The 18,579-nt window shown below is 31.2% G+C and overlaps 1 protein-coding gene across 1 annotated transcript in view; it reads left to right on the top strand.

Moving 5' to 3' along the window:
• The window catches only part of LOC140447522 (putative phosphatidate phosphatase), a 362,135-nt gene that overhangs the window by 46,895 nt on the left and 296,661 nt on the right, over positions 1 to 18,579 (top strand). Inside the window, exon 2 of the mRNA XM_072540220.1 lies at positions 6,713 to 6,864. Within this exon, the coding sequence (XP_072396321.1) occupies positions 6,713 to 6,864 (152 nt within the window). The remainder of the gene's footprint in view (positions 1 to 6,712; positions 6,865 to 18,579) is intronic.

Consider the following 18,579-nt stretch of genomic DNA (forward strand, 5'->3'; position numbering starts at 1 on the left):
CTTTAAAGAATAATTACATTCACTTCTCTGCTTCAATGGAACTTAAATGGGTTTTACACCCATTTTGAAAAACTAAAACATATTATCTCTGAAACACACCCATCTATTATCTGTCTACAGGAAACAAATTTCAAAAATTCAAACCATGTATATAACTTTCGTAATTATTCATGTTTTTATAATAACAGATTAAACCAAAACATTGCCAGTGGAGGAGTAGCAATTTACGTGGATGAAAAATTCATGAGCACACAGTTACCAGTGACTTCAAATAACATTGAATTAATAACTATTGCAATAAATATACCTCAAAAGATTTATATATGTAATATGTAGATCCCACCAAATCAAACCATATCCCAAGAAGATTTAACAGCTGTTTTGGAACAAATTCCTTCACCTAGAATTATCGTTGGAGATCTTAACTGCCACAATCCGATGTGGTTTTCCATAAAACTCAACCCAAAAGGACGAATTATAGAAGATATTATATAATCCCAAAATCTGAATCTACTTAACGACGGAACACCAACCAGATTCAACATACATAATGGCACATCATCGGCAATTGATATTTCTCTGTGTGACCCTATTCTGTCCACTACGTTAACATGGGACGTTCTACCCTACTTATATGGTAGTGACCACTACCCCATTATAATTTGTTTAACGCATCAAAAAACCACAAATATCGAATCGCCTATCTCAAAATGGAATATTAAAAATGCTGATTGGACTAATTTTACCAAACAGATCGAACAGGACATTAACCAAACCAACTTTACATCATCAAATGACATTGACAAGTTTTTAAGTACATTTTTACAAACCATCACAGCAGCCGCAGAGGAGTATGTAAGAAAAACAAAATTTTTAAAGAAACATAAACCTCTTCCGTGGTGGACACCTGAATGCAGCCAAGCTACAAGAGCGTATAAGAAATCTTTCAATAAACTAAAGCATCATAAAACAGATGAAAACATAACGGACTACAAAAAACGAAGAGCTGAGGCAAGATACATTCTAAAAAAGAATAGAAAAGAATCCTGGAGAAAATTCATCTCATCTCTAAATACCTCTTCAAGCACAAGTACAGTTTGGAGAAACTTAAGGAAAATCTCTGGCAAAAGCCAACCATATAGGATTCCTTTTCTAGCAAAAAATAACAAAATAATTAGTGATAGAAAAGAAATCGTGGATATGTTAGCAGACCAATACGAATTAAATTCCAGTGATGAAAATTACACTGATAATTTTAAAATACATAAAAACAACGTGGAAAAAAACGTATTGGGATTAGACGGACATGAGATTCACAACCTTAACGTTCCTTTTTCCTTCATATAACTTGCTGAAGCCTTAAACTCTTCCAAAGATTCAAGCCCAGGACCAGACGGTATCCCCTTAGCATTTCTACTACATCTACCAGACAATGGAAAAAATTTATTACTAGACCTTTATAATTTTATCTGGAGTAACCAGGTTTTCCCATCAACTTGGTCCGAAGCAATAATACTACCACTTCTTAAACCTGAGAAATCCCGGACATCACCTGAGTCATATCGACCAATATCTTTAACCAATATTATATGTAAAGTGTTAGAGAAAATGGTAAATAAAAGGCTGAGATGGTATTTAGAACAACAAAAACTCCTTATTCCACAACAAAGCGGATTTAGGCAAAATAGATCCACTATAGATAACCTAATAGACTTAGAGTCAGGAATACATGAAGCATTTGCAAATAAGCAAGATTGTATCGCAGTTTTTTTTGATATTAATAAAGCTTATGATACTGTCTGGCGATACAATATCATATCAAAATTGCATAATTGGAATATCAGAGGCAATATGTTAAAATTTATTTCCAATTTTCTTTATTCTCGCAGCTTCATAGTTCGATCAGACAACGTTAACTCAGATAAAAAAATTCAAAAGAACAGAGTACCACAAGGATCAGTTATAAGCTCAACCCTTTTTCTAATAGCCATAAACGACATACTTCAACAATGCTCACCGATTGTTAAAGGAAGATTATACGCTGATGACTTAGTTTTATTTGCCAAAGGAAAAAACTCTACATCTATTCAAAAACATTTACAACAAACAATTAATCAGTTAGAATCATGGTCTAAGACTATCGGATTACAATTTTCACTAACAAAAACTAAATGTATTTTATTCACACGAAAAAATAACACTCTAACTCCACATCTAAAGCTATATAATCAAACCCTTAGTTTCACAAATAATATCAGATTTTTAGGTATGGTTTTCGACCAAAAGCTCACCTGGAAAAAACATACAGAAGAACTTAAAAAATCATGCCAAACAGGACTAAATTTTATGAAAACTATTTCCAGCAAAAACTGGGGAGCAGATCAAAATACACTATTACATGTATATAAATCTTTAATTAGATCCAAACTCGACTATGGTGCGATAGTTTATTCATCAAGTAAAATATCAGTATTGAAAACATTAGAAACTGTTCAAAACACAGCTCTACGAATAGCTACAGGTGCGTTTCGAACGACACCAGTTGAAAGTTTACAATGCTTAACAGGAGAACCACCACTAAGTTTACGATGCAAATACCTTTCTCTCTCATATGCCTCTAAAATAGCTAGTAATAAAGAACACCCTACTTATACCAATACGTTCACAGATCGATTTCAAGACACTTTCTCTACAACAAGACTAGATCCACCATTTTACGAAAGAGTTAGAAGAAACCTTCATGACCTACATCTTAAATTTCCTGAAATTCTCCCAACAAATTTCCTAACTTCTCCACCTTGGTTAATACCGATTCCCAAGATTAATACTAACCTTAGTATATATAAAAAACGTGAGACTATAACAGACCTGATCAAACAATCATTCTTAACAGAAATGGAAACTTATAAAAATCACTATAAAATATACACTGACGCATCCAAATCTTCAAACGGTGTTGGTGCAGCCATCCTTACACCCAATACATCCTTAAAATTTAAATTCAAGCCCATTTCTTCGTCATATACTGCGGAGTTGTTTGCAATATTACAAGCACTTATCCACATAAAAGAGTCAAAACAGTCCCCGTCTCTCATAATAACCGATTCACTAAGCTCACTTCACACTATCAAACGTTTATATACCAATAATCCAATTGCCTCACATATCAAATCAGAAATAGAGATTCTAAATAATAATAAGATCACTGTTGACTTCATGTTTGTTCCATCACATTCAGGTATACAAGGAAATGAAGAAGCAGATGAACTAGCACGCTTAGCATCCTTCAGCCAGGACTCCATTCTTATTAATGAGGTTTCTTCAGATGACTTTAAGTCAGAAATAAAACATAAAGTGTTAAGTGCGTGGCAAAATAAGTGGAGTGCATCACAAAATAAACTCAAGGAAATCAAACAATTAGTGAAACCATGGTTCCAACCCACAGCGAATAGACAGGACCAAGTGAGAATAACACGTTTGCGACTAGGACACAGTAACTTTACACATAAACACCTCTTTACGCGAACTGTGCCGCCAATGTGTGAAAATTGTCAAGTAACACTCACCGTGAAGCATATACTAACTCAGTGCAAAACATATGAAGCAGCAAGAAAGAAGCACACTATACCAAATAATATAAAGGAAGCCCTAGGAAAAAACATGAACATTAAAAACACAATAAGTTATCTTAAAGACTCAGGACTGTATCAATTATTGTAATTTTTTATAACTTTACCTGTATTATATATTTAGGTCGCTAATAACCCTGGTGGTTACAGCGTAAATAAATAAAAAAAAAACTGGAATTTATTAATATAAATATTAAGGATATTAAAATATGCAAGCTATACAGGGTTCCTTAAGTAATTGTACAAAAAGAAACCGTAGATTCTGCATTTTAAAATATTACCATTTAAGTCAACTTGCTTTTATAAAATGTTGATATTAAGAAAGATACAGGGTGTTAAAGTGCAAATTTAAAATTTTATTTTTCGCTATAACTTTCACGTTTGTAAATATTTATGGATAAAAATTTACAATTGGATTCTTCTGAGTAGGAGAAATTATAATTTTATACATACTTTGATCAAGCTGATAGAGGGCACCACATATGCCACATACGTGGCATAAATTTGCGCTTAACTTTTTTGCTCATTAAGTTAGCTCTATTTGTGTTAAAAAATATTAAAGATACATTATTTTTACATAGAAAAGGTATACTTGTTAGTAACCTTAAAATGCAACCGTTTTCGAGATAATCGCATTTTATAAGTCAGCTGCATTACAATTCTTATTTATGATATTTGAGCGGTAAAGCACTGAATACGAGTAGATAAGCATAATTCATAGTTTATTCTTATTAAAACAACTCAAAGATGATAATGTAACAAAACAAAATAATCACAAAATGCTTTCTTATGGCTGCTAAATGTCTTATTGAAGGGAAGCTTCTATCTTCTTGTTTAGGTGCCGTGTCCGTATTCAGAAGTTGGCCGTCATCATGTTTACAATTTCCTTTCTATATCGCTCTTATTATAAGTTTCTATACTGGCGTTGTATTACTTTTTCTCTATTGTAAAATCCTGAGGCGAGCGTCACGGAAGAAGCGCTACGAGACGGCGTCACGAGCACCTTCACGAAATAACGGTCTTCACATCGATGTACTAAACTATTATCAAATTTTATGTTTAAACATCTTATTTATTTTATGTAATAATTAAATTTACTCTCCAATGAATGGTATAATATCAAATTTATATTTTATTAATAACTTAATATTTAGTCTCACTTTCACGGGTCTGTATTTTGTTGATACGTTAGCAGGTGGCGCTACTAGCAAACACAGAATTATTTTAATATAATATAATTTGTTTAAAATATAAATAATAAAATTACTTTATTAAATGTTAATAATAATATTTAGAAATTAAGAAAAGTTGCCTGCATTATGGAAAATTTTAACATAATAGGCTGATATCACGAATGCTTTTGATAACTAAAAATAAGTCTCGTTTCGATTTATCAGTGATTTTTGTAATATTTAGTTTATTTTGATTTATTAAAGAAAATCAGAAAATGCCGAGGCATAATAATTTTTCTAATATGGATATGAGAAGGAATATTTAAAAAGATACCCAAACAGGCTACAACCTAATCACCAAACCTTTAAGGCGTTAAGGTTCATTCTGTCCTAAATGTGACAACTTAGGCCGACCGAAAATCATTACGCCTGATCAGGAAGATGAAGTAATGGTTCGCGTTGACGATGCGTAAGCAATTTCATCCTTCCCATTTTACACGTGTGCGAAATCTATTGTCAGCAGATTTACCTTTCACATGTAGATTTGCAAATGATATCCGAAACAGGTAAAATATTGACCATTTCTTCGTCGATAGAATATCTTTACGAACGAAGCTACATTTACGTACCACGGTCATTTTAATTTAAAGAAAAATCATTTCTGAAATACTGAAGATCCTCATGTTGAGAAAAAAATGCATTTACAACCTGAATTTTAAATAGACGTATGGTTTGGAACATTGGTAATCATTTTTTACAGACATGCAAATTACCTTGTAATTTGAATAGTGAGATTTATTTACATTTAAAAAAAAAATGATTTTATTGATTTATTGGAAGAATTTTGTCACCAAACTTAAGGAGAAATATGTGGTTTATACAAGATGGTACACTACCACATTATAGAGATAGGGCAATGAGAAATACCACTTTTCCTTAAAGTTGGTTTCTTCGTGGTAGTCATATTCCTTGGTCATGTGTAGAGAAGAGTACTTCTTACAATACTTATAATAAATACTGCAGCAGTTTCTTTAGAACCAATGGTGCTATTTAATATGAGACGATCTTTTATGGAATGTATTGACCAATGAATTAAAGAAAATGGTGAATATATCGACCACTTACTGTGACAAATAGTTTAATGTTATTTAGTTTAACTAAGTATTTCTTAATTTGGTTTGTAAATAAAATGTTTTGATTATGACTTTGATTTAATATAAAACATAAAATGTTTGATGTAAAATCCAATTATTTTGTTATTTTGTCAAATCCTATTGCAAATTACCCTGCTGATATATTTATTTTATTTATTATTTCGTTAACTATTAACTTTATTAAAGGTATTTTATACCAAAATTCAGAAGTATTGATGTTTTTTTCTATTTTTCTTTCGTTGTCTGGAGGAATTGCGTTAAATCAGAATTATGCAGTTGATTTGTAAAATCCGATTATCTCGAAAACTGTCGAGTTTTGAAGTTATTAACAAGTATACCTTTTTTTTTTTGTTAAAATAATGTATCTTTATTATTTTTTGTCACAAATACCGGTAACTTGAGAAGCAAAGAAGTTAAGTAAAAATTGATGCCACATATGTGGCATATGTGGCGCTCTCTATCAGCTACATCAAACTGTGCATCAAATTGTAATTCCCCATATTCAATAGCACCCAGTTGTAAATTTTTATACATAAATGTTCACAAAAATGAAAGTTATAGCGAAAAATAAAATTTTAAATTTCCACTTTAACACCCTGTATCTTTCTTAATATCAACATTTTATTAAAGCAATTTAGCTTAAATCGTAATATTTTAAAGTGTAGAATCTACGGTTTCTTTTTGTACAATTACTTAAGGACCACCCTGTATAATTTTTTATGTAGTCATTATTTTCATCTATAAAATTTTTTTTCAGTTGGATGGCCCATCCTATTTTTGTACTGTTGGGGAAGTGCTTACCGTAGAGGTGTGTTTTGTGATGACGAAAGTGTTAGACATCCATTTTTACCATCGACAATTCCTAGTTGGACACTATACATTACTGGATTTGGCCTGAATATATTAGCGGTAAGTTACAAACCTTTTAACACTTAAATAAATTTGAATTCTTAAAATAAAAAATTGGTTATGCATGCAACATTTTATGAATAATCTATTATAAATAACTTGATTAAACTACTGCTCGTGTCATTTTTAAATCTTATTATCTTTACTATTAGGCCAATTAAGTTAATTTTTTACTTGACAAAAGTGTATAAACTCTCATCTAGGGATTTATCAATTTTTTAGTGGAACAATTTTTAAATATACAATCAAAACGTCAAACTCATTATTTTGATTATAACTCAAAAACTTGTATATTTAGAGATTTAACGTCAACAGACAACTTTTTCGGAAAAAAATACACAAAATGGGATATACTAAATTAAAATCGGTTAATAAACAAAAAAGGGTTCACTAGGCGGTACTGTAGAAGTGTAGACTAGAGAAGCTTTATATTAATCAACAAAATTGCTGTTTTTACTATTTTCTTTACAATTTCATAATATTTTTAATTTAAATCTGCTTAGAGTAAATCGTCGGTATACTGCGAAAACCAGGTAAATGTCGGAATACCGAAATCGAGAAAAAACGTTTTTAAAGTTTAGTTTTATATTGTGAATTAAGCAGTCAGCTTGTTTTTGATATTAGGTATTCTAGTGAAAGATGCATATATCTGAAATGATATTCTATCATTAGTTTGAAAAAGTTGAGACACCTATCTGACTAATCCTAAATTTAAGTTGGAAATGCTCACTTAACTGGTTTTACCTGTAAATCTAGATAAATCAATTACTCTTCAAATAGCATATTTAACACAAATATAATAAACCAAGTATAATATTGTCCAGTTTTGTGATCGAGATATGAGGCTTTTACTAGGTAATAGCAATGTTTTAAGGTATTAGTCGATATTTATGACATTTAACTGGTTTTCCCTGAAAATTTTATTAAGAGCTGTGTGTAGTTATAGTTATTGTTTATATGAATGACAGGCAGTTTTATAGAAAAAATCAAATTTATTTCGAATATAATAATAACAATATTCTTATTATGAGGCTTCCTCGTCCGATTCGTCACTGAAAGCAGGCTCTGGCAAGATGTTTGTTACATCATTTCCCGTTTTCAAATTACGATACCACCCGTGGTATTCCTCCGGTATCACTCCCTTACTAGCTTATAGCTGTACCAAATCTCTCTTTTTTGCTATGCTAATTTTCAAATGTGCATCATAAAGTCGCTTAAGTTCTTCAAGATTGCTTAAATTATTTGATAACTTGGCGTGCCTTTTTCTTGTTGACTGCCGTGCAGTATCAGTAAGGAAATAATTGAAGCTTGTTGACATGTCATAATTAAAATAGATTCTGTTTGTCTCTCCTTTCACGAATCTGATTCTTTTTATCTTCAACCACATTATTTTTTCGCCGTTTTGGTCTTTTGTCCGGTTTTTAATTAAAGTGTGTGACACATTTTTTAAATCATAAAAGTCGTAGTATTTAAATTCTTTACATTTGTATGGTTCTATACATACTTTTTTATCATCAACCTTGATATTTCTATTTCCTCTTGCATTTTGAAAAACAGACAAGTAATCTGGCATCCCATAGATAGATCTGTGTTTTTTAGCGGTTTCGTTACTACTCTGCATAGAGTCAACTTCCATATAGGAATGTCCAGAATCTAAAAATTTGTGTTCAATAATATTTAAACGGATTCTGTCCTCTGCAGGTATCAGAAAATAAACTTATTTCACTTACATATTCTGGAACACATTTTGATAAGTAGTGGAGTATAATGCTTTCTATTTCAGAACTTCCTTGTTTACCGTTAATTTCTGACCAGTCAAAACAGTAAGCTGCATTTGGTAATGCGGCTTCATATACATACAAATTGTAGACACATAATTTTCGAGAATAATATAGTTTTCCAGTCAATCCACTTGGAATCTGTAGTACGGCCTGTAGATTGAAAGTAACTGAAACAAAATCCCGTTGTTCATTAGATCTTTTCTTATCATTTTGTTTTTTAAGATTACATACTTCTTTTCGTTTCTGATGTTCTCTGTAACTGTCTTCTAAATCAGATTTGTCAGTTGGATTAGACCTATCATATTTATTACAATAAACATTGATCTTTTTTAGCAACAAAAAAGCTTAAATTATAGTCGTTAGAAAATATTCTTCGATATGTAATTTCGCTAACACCTTCCAGTTTCTTCTGCACATAGTCATTTATAAAAAGTTGGTACATTTTTCTTATACTTAAATTTTTGTCCAAATATCTACGCTTTGAACTTTGGCGAATATAATGTGGGCCCATGGTTGGAAAAGACTCAATATGAGCCTTCACGATTTTTCGGATTTTACTGCTTGTTTTATTTGGCGGTGTATGCTTGCCTGTTTTATCCATATCTGCATAACAGCCTAGAATATCAGTTTTTCTTACAACATCTTGTATTAACGACTCTGATGTACAAAGTGTCTTACAAAGAAATTTCTCACATACCTGTATGTCTTGACCATTCAAAGAAAACACTTTTTGAAAATGCACGTGGTTTTTTAAACTTCAACGGACTGCAACGACTCTCTTTGGTGGCTCCGTTTTAATACGTGCAATAAGAAAATGTTTCTGGCCTATATATTCTAACTTTCAATAATCACGACATAGTCTTTGTCTGTAATCTTCGCTGAAATAACTGGCACATTTGTAAAAGCACTCTGAACAATTAACTGGTTTTGGCATTGCTGGTCTATGGTCTTTTTTTTATCTTATAAGGCAAACCCTCAGCACGCCTCCTTTTTGCGACATTTATTACCCAACCTTTGGGGTTAGCTTTTCTCCAACGTTTTAGTGGACGTACGTCTTTCCATACTTTGTCAAGAAGTAGATTTAATATCCAACTAGCTATTTCAGTTGACACTAAATTGTTCGTGGGTGCACCTATTTCAGTATCTTTTTTCTCATTATTTAGGCTATCAAAGTGTGTAAATCATATAGACTTCCTAGAGAGAGCGATCCCTCTTCACTTGGCTGATATGTGGGGTCTACATCTGAAAAGTCAATATCAAACATGGATTCCATCATTGAGACTATATTGTTCTCAGAATCATCAACAATTGAACTGTTGTCTTCAGTTATTCTATCTGTGTATGTGTTATAAAGATCATTTATGGGTTTAGCTTAGTAACCATTTCTAAATTTTAACTCAACCCGTTTTCAGGTAGAATGAAGTAAGTGTACTTAAAGGTTTTTACTAGTCGATATGAAATAGAAATTTTAATAAATCATACACGTAAAATGTATTAAAGACACTTATCACCTTTTTACTGAATATGGTTTGCAGTAGTAGAAATATATTGTTGTCCGGCATAATAATATATGTGGGCTTACTTTGTTTTACATGCAACAGAACTTTAATTTTATGGAAGTAAGTAGCGATATATTGTTTTATTTGAAAACGAAAAGTTGATTAAGTGTAACTTATTTGTTTATTACACAAATTATCTGCTGAATGGTAAGTCGTATCATTTATTTGGTTTTACCTGTATGTAGAGCGGAAAAAGCTGAGAATTTTGGTATACTTAACTCAATATTTTAAAATTTGTCATTTGCCTGGTTTTCGCAGTATATCGACGAAATATATGATGACTAGAAATGAATTGATCGAGAGTAGTGAATCGACGTCAAGAACCGCTATTCTATGACGCTACGCGTGACGACGTCATACGCCATCTTGTGACACTACTTCCGTGACGCTCGTCTCTGCATTTTAATGTAGAGAAAAACAAGTAATAAAACGCCAGTATAGAAGCTTCGCTTCAAAAAATTTTTGCAAAATTAACAAAAAAATCACTGTTTTTGAATATTGTTAATAAACTTTTTTATTATTCATTAAAATTTGCTTAAATGCACCTTAACTTGAGGGCTTATCGTATTTGAACTATGTGCAAAATATAAGTCAAATTGGTTAAAAATATTTTGCAAAATTTAATTTGTTTAGAGATGATAATTTGTGTACAAGAAAAATGAGCTAATTTCGAAGGCTGGTCCAGATAATTTGACTGAATGAATCTCAATAATCTGGGGCTTGTTTTCTTTATTAAGACGTATACTAATATCCTCTGGTAAAAAAATTTAAAAAATTACATTTATGTAAACAAAATGATTTAATAATAAATAGCACTTTTTAAGCTTACAGACATTTACAATTACTCACTAGAATTTAGTTCAAATTAAATGGCAAAAAAATATTAGGAAAGCTGGTTGAAAACACAATAAAAAAAGATCCTACGACCATTAGAAGCGAAAATAACCCCTTTTTCTTTAAATCACTCTTACGTTAATTAACAACATGAAGGGCTAAAATTAATCAATATTGTCAAGAAAATTCAGTGTTTAAAAAGACAGAGTACTTTGCGTTTCGACCAGAATAAAAAGAGTGGGGGTAGCCAACTGAAGGACCAGCTGCGTTTTCCAAAAAATTCAGCACGGTTTTAATAGAGCGCTCGAAAAAAATGACATATCCCGAATTCTACTGTATTAATATTTTCTTCCTTTTGTTTTCTGGCGTACAACGTTAAAATAATACCATTTATCCTATTTTCATTGCAAAACGATCCATGACTTCGGATGTACAAACCTTTTCTTCAGTCACTTTTTAAGACATTTAAGACAGTCAACATTATAAGAAATTATAAAGAGTTTGTTTAAATTCATTGAAATTAATAAATTGAGTTTACTCGAATATTTATTATACGTCCACGTAGTTTTTTAGGATAATTGGTTCATCTGAGCAAAAAATGTTTCTAGTAACTTTTCTCTTAAATGCATCGTTTTCAAGTTATAAATAATTTAAGGTCTCGAAAACTCAGTAAAACTCAGTAATAACCTAAAACTTTAAATTACAGATAACATTTTTACAAGATCCCGAAGAGTATTTAACAATAACTGTATAGCAACTCTTTGTTTTTAATTGTCAATTTCGTGCCGCGTCAAGTTTCGCGACCACTATACAGGGTGTCCCGGAAAATAGTGCGTTCCTTAAAGGTATGGGCTGAGTGTAGCATTTAAAACAAAAAAGTCTTATAACATTTTTGAAGTTATACTTCATACGCACGCTCCACGTTGGAAATTTGTATGGGAGTGAATCTGTGAAATCATTACATATGTAAGATAATGAGTAAGAGAGAGACAGAAGATATATTTTCTCTCTCTTCCTTCCTCGAATATAAAAATGTTCTTTTTGTATAATAATATTTTGTATAATAATTTAATATTATATATATTATATAAAGATTATATATACATATAATATTATATATATAATAAAATATTTATTAATATTATTATTTATGTGATATGTTTTGTATTATTTATTAAATGTTCATAATTATATTAGTCTTTTGTATTTTAAAATAATAATCTCAATAAATCACTGTATGATCCAGAACTGTCAATTTTGAAATACGTTTTTGTCATGTCCTCGGTAGTATAGTAGTCAGTATCTCCGCCTGTCACGCGGGAGACCGGGGTTCGATTCCCAGTCGGGGAGGACTTTTTTAATAATATTATTACATGGTAAATTAAACATATATGCGTAAGTAGAAAAGTTATGTATACTATTGTCATTTTTAAATACTTATGAATATTGCGTTTAAATTTGTATTGTATTATTATATTAATCACAAAATAAACAATGAATTTTACTGCAGAGTATGTGTAAAAAATTTTTGCATTCAACTCCTTTCATACATATATGAAAATAAAAATATACATTTTCATCAAAATATTGATTCAATCCTTCATTTACTATACTCCTATTACAGGTCAAAGTTGTTTATTAATTGTTAGTAAGTTGTTATTAATTCTGTTTCCCTTTCTGCTATATCTTACCTATAGCATTACATATGTAATGATTGTGCATATTGACTCCCAAATAAATTTGTAACGGCGAATGCGTGTATAGAAGTGTAACTTCTACCGGCAGTCCCACTGCCGTTTTTTTTTGCTGGCAGTTTTTTTTTATAAAGTCAACCGTTTTCAAAAAAAAAATAAATATATATATATATATACAGTGTGACCCATTTAGATTGGAAACACCTCTATAAAATTTGAAGTTGTTAACCGATTTTAACCAAATTTTTTTTTAATGTCATGTAATAAAAGGTCTATTGCAGGACAAAATATGAAATATTTAGTTAAATTTTCACGGCAGTCTACGATACTTTTTCTTCGTCGAAAATGGAGAATTTGTATTAGCGATTTTTTTATTAAAAAAATTTCTACGCCACTGGATTTAGATTGGCTTCAAATAGCTATGAGAAAAATTTCATTAAAATATATTTATTAATAACGAAGTTATGACAACTTAAAATTTTAAAACTCACTAAGCTACGAGTCAAAAAAGAACACCCTGTATCAACAGATAACCATAAAACTAATTATTTTTCAAATAATCTTAATAATAAACCACTACTAGACAAAAAAATGTTTAAAATAGCATAAAAATTTAATGCAAGTAACGCATTTACATTATTATTAACTTTACATGCTACAACTTAAATCTCAGTTGCCATGACAACGATATTACTGTTTGACATTATTTGTGTCATACAAATTTCAGTGCTAGCATAAATTTATCCATAATATCTGCAACAATATTTACTTCAAATTCTTTTAATAATATTTTGTGTCATGGCTGCAAGATTAAGTTTCAGAGAAAAAATTGAAATTATACGTCTTTTGGGAGATAACGATAGAAGTGTAACAGACATGTGGATCGTCCTAATATTAGTTGCGGTACGGTAAACAAAATAAATAGAATATTTAATGAATATGGTGCAGTATCAAAACTAATTTTAAAAAATAACCCGTTACAAAGAAGAAGAGGAAATGATCAAATCATTTTAGATCATTTCAGAAATAACCCTAATGCCAGTTTAAGGAATGCCAGTTTATATTTGAATGTGCCTCGAGAGAGTATTCGGCGATGTCTTAAGGTAAATAATATTAAACCTTTCAAACCAAAACGTTTAGAATATTGTTTATGGGCCCACGGGGAATATTTAAACAATATAAATTTTCTAAAAAACGTGTTGTTTACCGACGAAGCCACTTTCACTACAAATGGTATCATCACAGAATTGTCGCTATTGGACAGCAGATAATCCCCATTGGGTAATAAACTGTAAAAGCCAGTATTCTCAAAAAATCAATGTCTGGTGTGGTATACTGAACGAGCGAGTTATTGGTCCTTTCTTTTTTGAAGAAAACTTGAACTCACAGAACTTTTTAGAATTTTTAAACACCGACTTGTGGGATGCTATTCATGAGCTCCCAATTATTGTACGATTAAATTTGTATATCCAGTTAGATGGGTGTCCTGTTCATTACGCCAGAACCGTGAAGCAATGGCTAAATGAAAATTTTCCGAACCGTTGGATAGGCCGGGATAGTCCGTTGATAGATTGGCCACCCAGATCTCACAATTTTAGACTTCTTTCTCTAGGGAGTTATCAAACAAAAAGTTTACCAAACCCGTGCAAGAGACGTAAACGATCTTCGTGCAAGAATTCGACAGGCATGTGCAGAAATTACTCCCCAACAACTAAGAAATGTAATTAGAAATATTTATAAACGCTACGACAAATGTATCCAATTTGATGGTGGATTGGTAAAGGCAACTAGGATTTAAACTAAAATTATGTTTCCATGTTTCTGTTAATACAGAGTGTTTTTTTTAACGTTAATACAGAGTGTTTTTTTCTTAGTGAGTTTTAAAATTTTAAGTTGTCATAAGTTTGTTATTAATAAATATATCTTAATGAAATTTTTGCCATAGCTATTTGAAGCCACTCTAAATCCAGTGGCGTAGAAATTTTTTTAATAAAAAAATCGCTAATACAAATTCTCCATTTTCGACGAAGAAAAAGTATCGTAGAATGCCCTGAAAATTTAACTAAATATTTCATATTTTGTCCCGCAATAGACCTTTCATTACATGACATTAAAAAAAAATTTGGTTAAAATCGGTTAACAACTTCAAATTTTATAGAGGTGTTTCCAATCTAAATGGGTCACACTGTATATATATATATATATATATATATATATATATATATATATATATATATATTAAATTTAATCCATTTGATTAGTGTCCACAGAAAAGCAAATACATCCGGCAACGTTGCGCTCCAAAAGGTATGGGCAGAATGCGATAGTTTAATTTATTTTGATACAGAAAAGGTACATTATTTGTAAACGGTTGTAATTACCCGTAGCTCAAGAATAAATAGTATTGTGATGTTTTCGATTCGCGAGTATCACGATATGTTAATTACGTACGGTGAAGCCCACTGTGACAGTAATATGGCTGTTAGACTTTATGTTGAACGCTATCCCGAACGACGACATCCTAATGCCCGAAGTTTTGTGAACGTGTCCCAAAGGTTATTAGAGACGGGTTGTGTGATACCTAAAAAAACTAGCGGTAGAACACGAAGTAACCGTAGACTAAATGCAGAAGATGTGATTTTGGATATAGTCAGTAATAATCCAAGAGTAAGTACTCGATCTGTGGCTAGAATGGTTGGCATTTCAAAAAACATTGTTCACAAGACATTTACGGAACAACTGTTACATCCTTACCATTACCAACGAGTGCAATATTTACACCAAGTTGATTTACCTCGAAGATTAAGATTTTGTAGATGGTTTCAAAACAAAATCGCGAGAGAACCCGAATCTCGAACATTAACGCACTCGCTTCGCTCGCTCGTTAATATAACTCAATTGTTAATCGCCCTTATTAATACACTTGTTGGTTAAATAACTATTAATTTAGCATATCTCATTTTTGGGTTTTTTATAAGGTTGTTAACTTCAAATCTCTAAATAGACAAGTTTTTAAGTTATGAGCAAAATAATTAATTTGACGATTTTATTGTTTATTTAAAACTTGTTCCCCTAAAAATTGATGAATTCCTCCATGATCGAATATTTTTGTAAAATCTAAATGTTGCACATTTTATCTGTCAAATCCGACTATATACTAGTGACGAAACAAGGCTTATTTTTTACTAACTTTCGCTTAACATTCGCTTTTGATTGAATCAACATATGCAACCTAAGCAATATTCATATAAATCGGTTGCTAAATACTCGTATATTTCAACATCATAAAACGGTAGCAGGTTCCAATTTAAATATTATCCGAGAACACATCTAGACCAAATCATTTATGTGTTTAATTTTATATGTATCTGTGTAAGTGCCTAATTACGCAGAATGTAATAATTATTTCATGTTATGTTATAATATGTTTATAACTTTTCTTATAATATAAATACAGAGTTGTGGGTTATGCTGCTTTAAATTTCTATTTTTACTTTTTTAATAAAATTTACTAGAAGTTCTAAGGTGTTTCTATTGGCAGTTAACAAAATGTGTGATAGATTTAATGGAAGAAATTATTTCATTTAAATGAGTTTACGAAATAAATCATCGCATTTTTGAAATGTTTTTTGCAACCGAAGAATATATGGTTTAGATCTCCGTAAGAATTCTGATCACAACTACAGGTCGATGACAGTATAATCCATAAAGAGCTTCCGTGCATGCTTCATAACTATTTTGAATGGCTTATATACAGATATCATCTGCATATTGTATGCAATTTACGGAGTTATGAAATAGTGAATGAATATTGACAGAATATATATTAAATAGTATCGGGCTAAGTACTGATCCCTGTGGCAACCCATGATAAACAACCATGTAACAACCATGTAACACATTTCTATGATCTCTAATATAGACATGTTTAGAAAAATATAGTTGCAATATATTTAGGACAGTCGTTTCACTAAGACCAATTCCAATCATTTTTTGTTTTAGTATATTTATATTTACAGAGTCGTAAGCCTTTTTTATATCTAGGAATAAACAAGCTAGATACTTGTTACCAGAAAAAGTAATTTGGATGTCATTTACTAAATGAATTACTGCATCCAACGTACCATACCCCCTTCTAAATCCGTATTGAGTATTAGGTAAGATATTGATATACTCTACGAACCACTCCAGTCTTGTTTTTATCATTCTTTCAAACGTTTTAGTTATACATGAGATTAAAGATATAGGGCGATAAGAAGAAGGCATATTTTTATCTTTAGCTAAAAGTTAAAGTCCCCGCATATAATGACATCACCCTGTAGTTGTGAAAAAAGATTACTCCAATCAGTCTTAGTTGCTTTTATTTTTGGAGATTATAAATGGAGGCTAAGGATATCTTAAGTTCATCGATATATGCTGCGCATACTTCTATTTTGGAATTAAAGTTTTTACGGATTGAAATTTCATGATAGGATGGGAATCTTTGATAAGTATGGCAGTGCCTCCGAATATATCAGTTCTATCTACATGTAGTATATTGTAAGTTGATAAATGAAATATTTTCTTTTTAGATAACCAAGTTTCATTAAGTATCATTAAATAAATTTTAATTGAGTAAGTTAAGAAAATTAGCAAGATTAACTTTATTTTTAGTAATAGAATTACAATTCCATTGCAATATACTTATTTACCATCTACTTAATAATCATTTTTGAGAGAGAGCTTGCCCTGAAAATATAAGGGAGTATTAGTTTTTTAGCTATAGTTGCTTTTACCTTAGTTTCTTGAACATGCTTCGTGAAATTTAGTCTTCTGTCGAGGTGGACTCCTAGGTACTTGAGTGTTGTTTCCGAGTGTATGACGTCTCCTTTCATCGTAAGGTCGACTACTGTTGGGCTGGTTTGCTGTGTGAAGATGATGAACTGTGTCTTCTTAGCGTTTATCTTGATTTTCCAGTAGCCCTTGAATTTTGAAATCCTCTCCAAGTGGTTTTCTAACGTCTGTGCTGTATTTGTTTTTACATCTGTTGGTATGTCGAGAGTCTGGAAGTGGTAAGTGCATGTAACTCTAGGAGAGCCCGTGAGGGACTGATTTGCCTGACGTAAAAATCGGCTACTTTTAAACACGCGTATTGTAGCGATATTAGGGATTTCCAGGTCGATTGGTTAATAGGAAGGATTAGAGGCTGGGCGATGGGCATCGGTGTGCGCAGTAGTCCACAGGCTAAGGCACTCGATGATAAAGTTCGTCGGCAGTTGCTTGGATTTCAGATTGCTCTGTGGTCCAGGCAGGGTTTAGACTGTGAGGTATAACGTGTCCTTACAGAAGCTAGTTTCACCGTCTACTGATGTTTAAGTGAGCCAACAATAGAAGTACTATCGTAAAAAAATATATTTATGGCCTCTAATTTTGTAATTGAACTTTCAATGATATTGACTTTATATAACACCATAATTGATTTTTAATAGAATTTTTTTTAAATATTTTGACATTTATCAATAGTGGTACAAGTCGGATCAAAACTTGACATAACCCTTTTGATGCCGTAGTAGTGTTCAGCTAAAAATATAAGCTTTCAAGCCACCCATCTGGTTGATACTGTTTTTGGTGGTGAAGGAATATCGGGAAACATATTTTTATATACCTGAACACATACTGCTGCTTTCAGATATATATTTTTTACATTATTTATTAAGGTGATTATATTTGTAAATTCAACGCTAACTTTCTCTGCTATTATTTTCTATATATTTTTTCAAATGGTACTTGATCAGGTACAAAAAATTTGTTAGGGATTCGTTAACAAATCTAGCTATTGTATTATAATTTGTTTTTTGAACATTTTAA

This window comes from Diabrotica undecimpunctata, chromosome 8 (assembly GCF_040954645.1).
Source record: "Diabrotica undecimpunctata isolate CICGRU chromosome 8, icDiaUnde3, whole genome shotgun sequence".
Taxonomy (NCBI): Eukaryota; Metazoa; Arthropoda; class Insecta; order Coleoptera; family Chrysomelidae; genus Diabrotica; species Diabrotica undecimpunctata.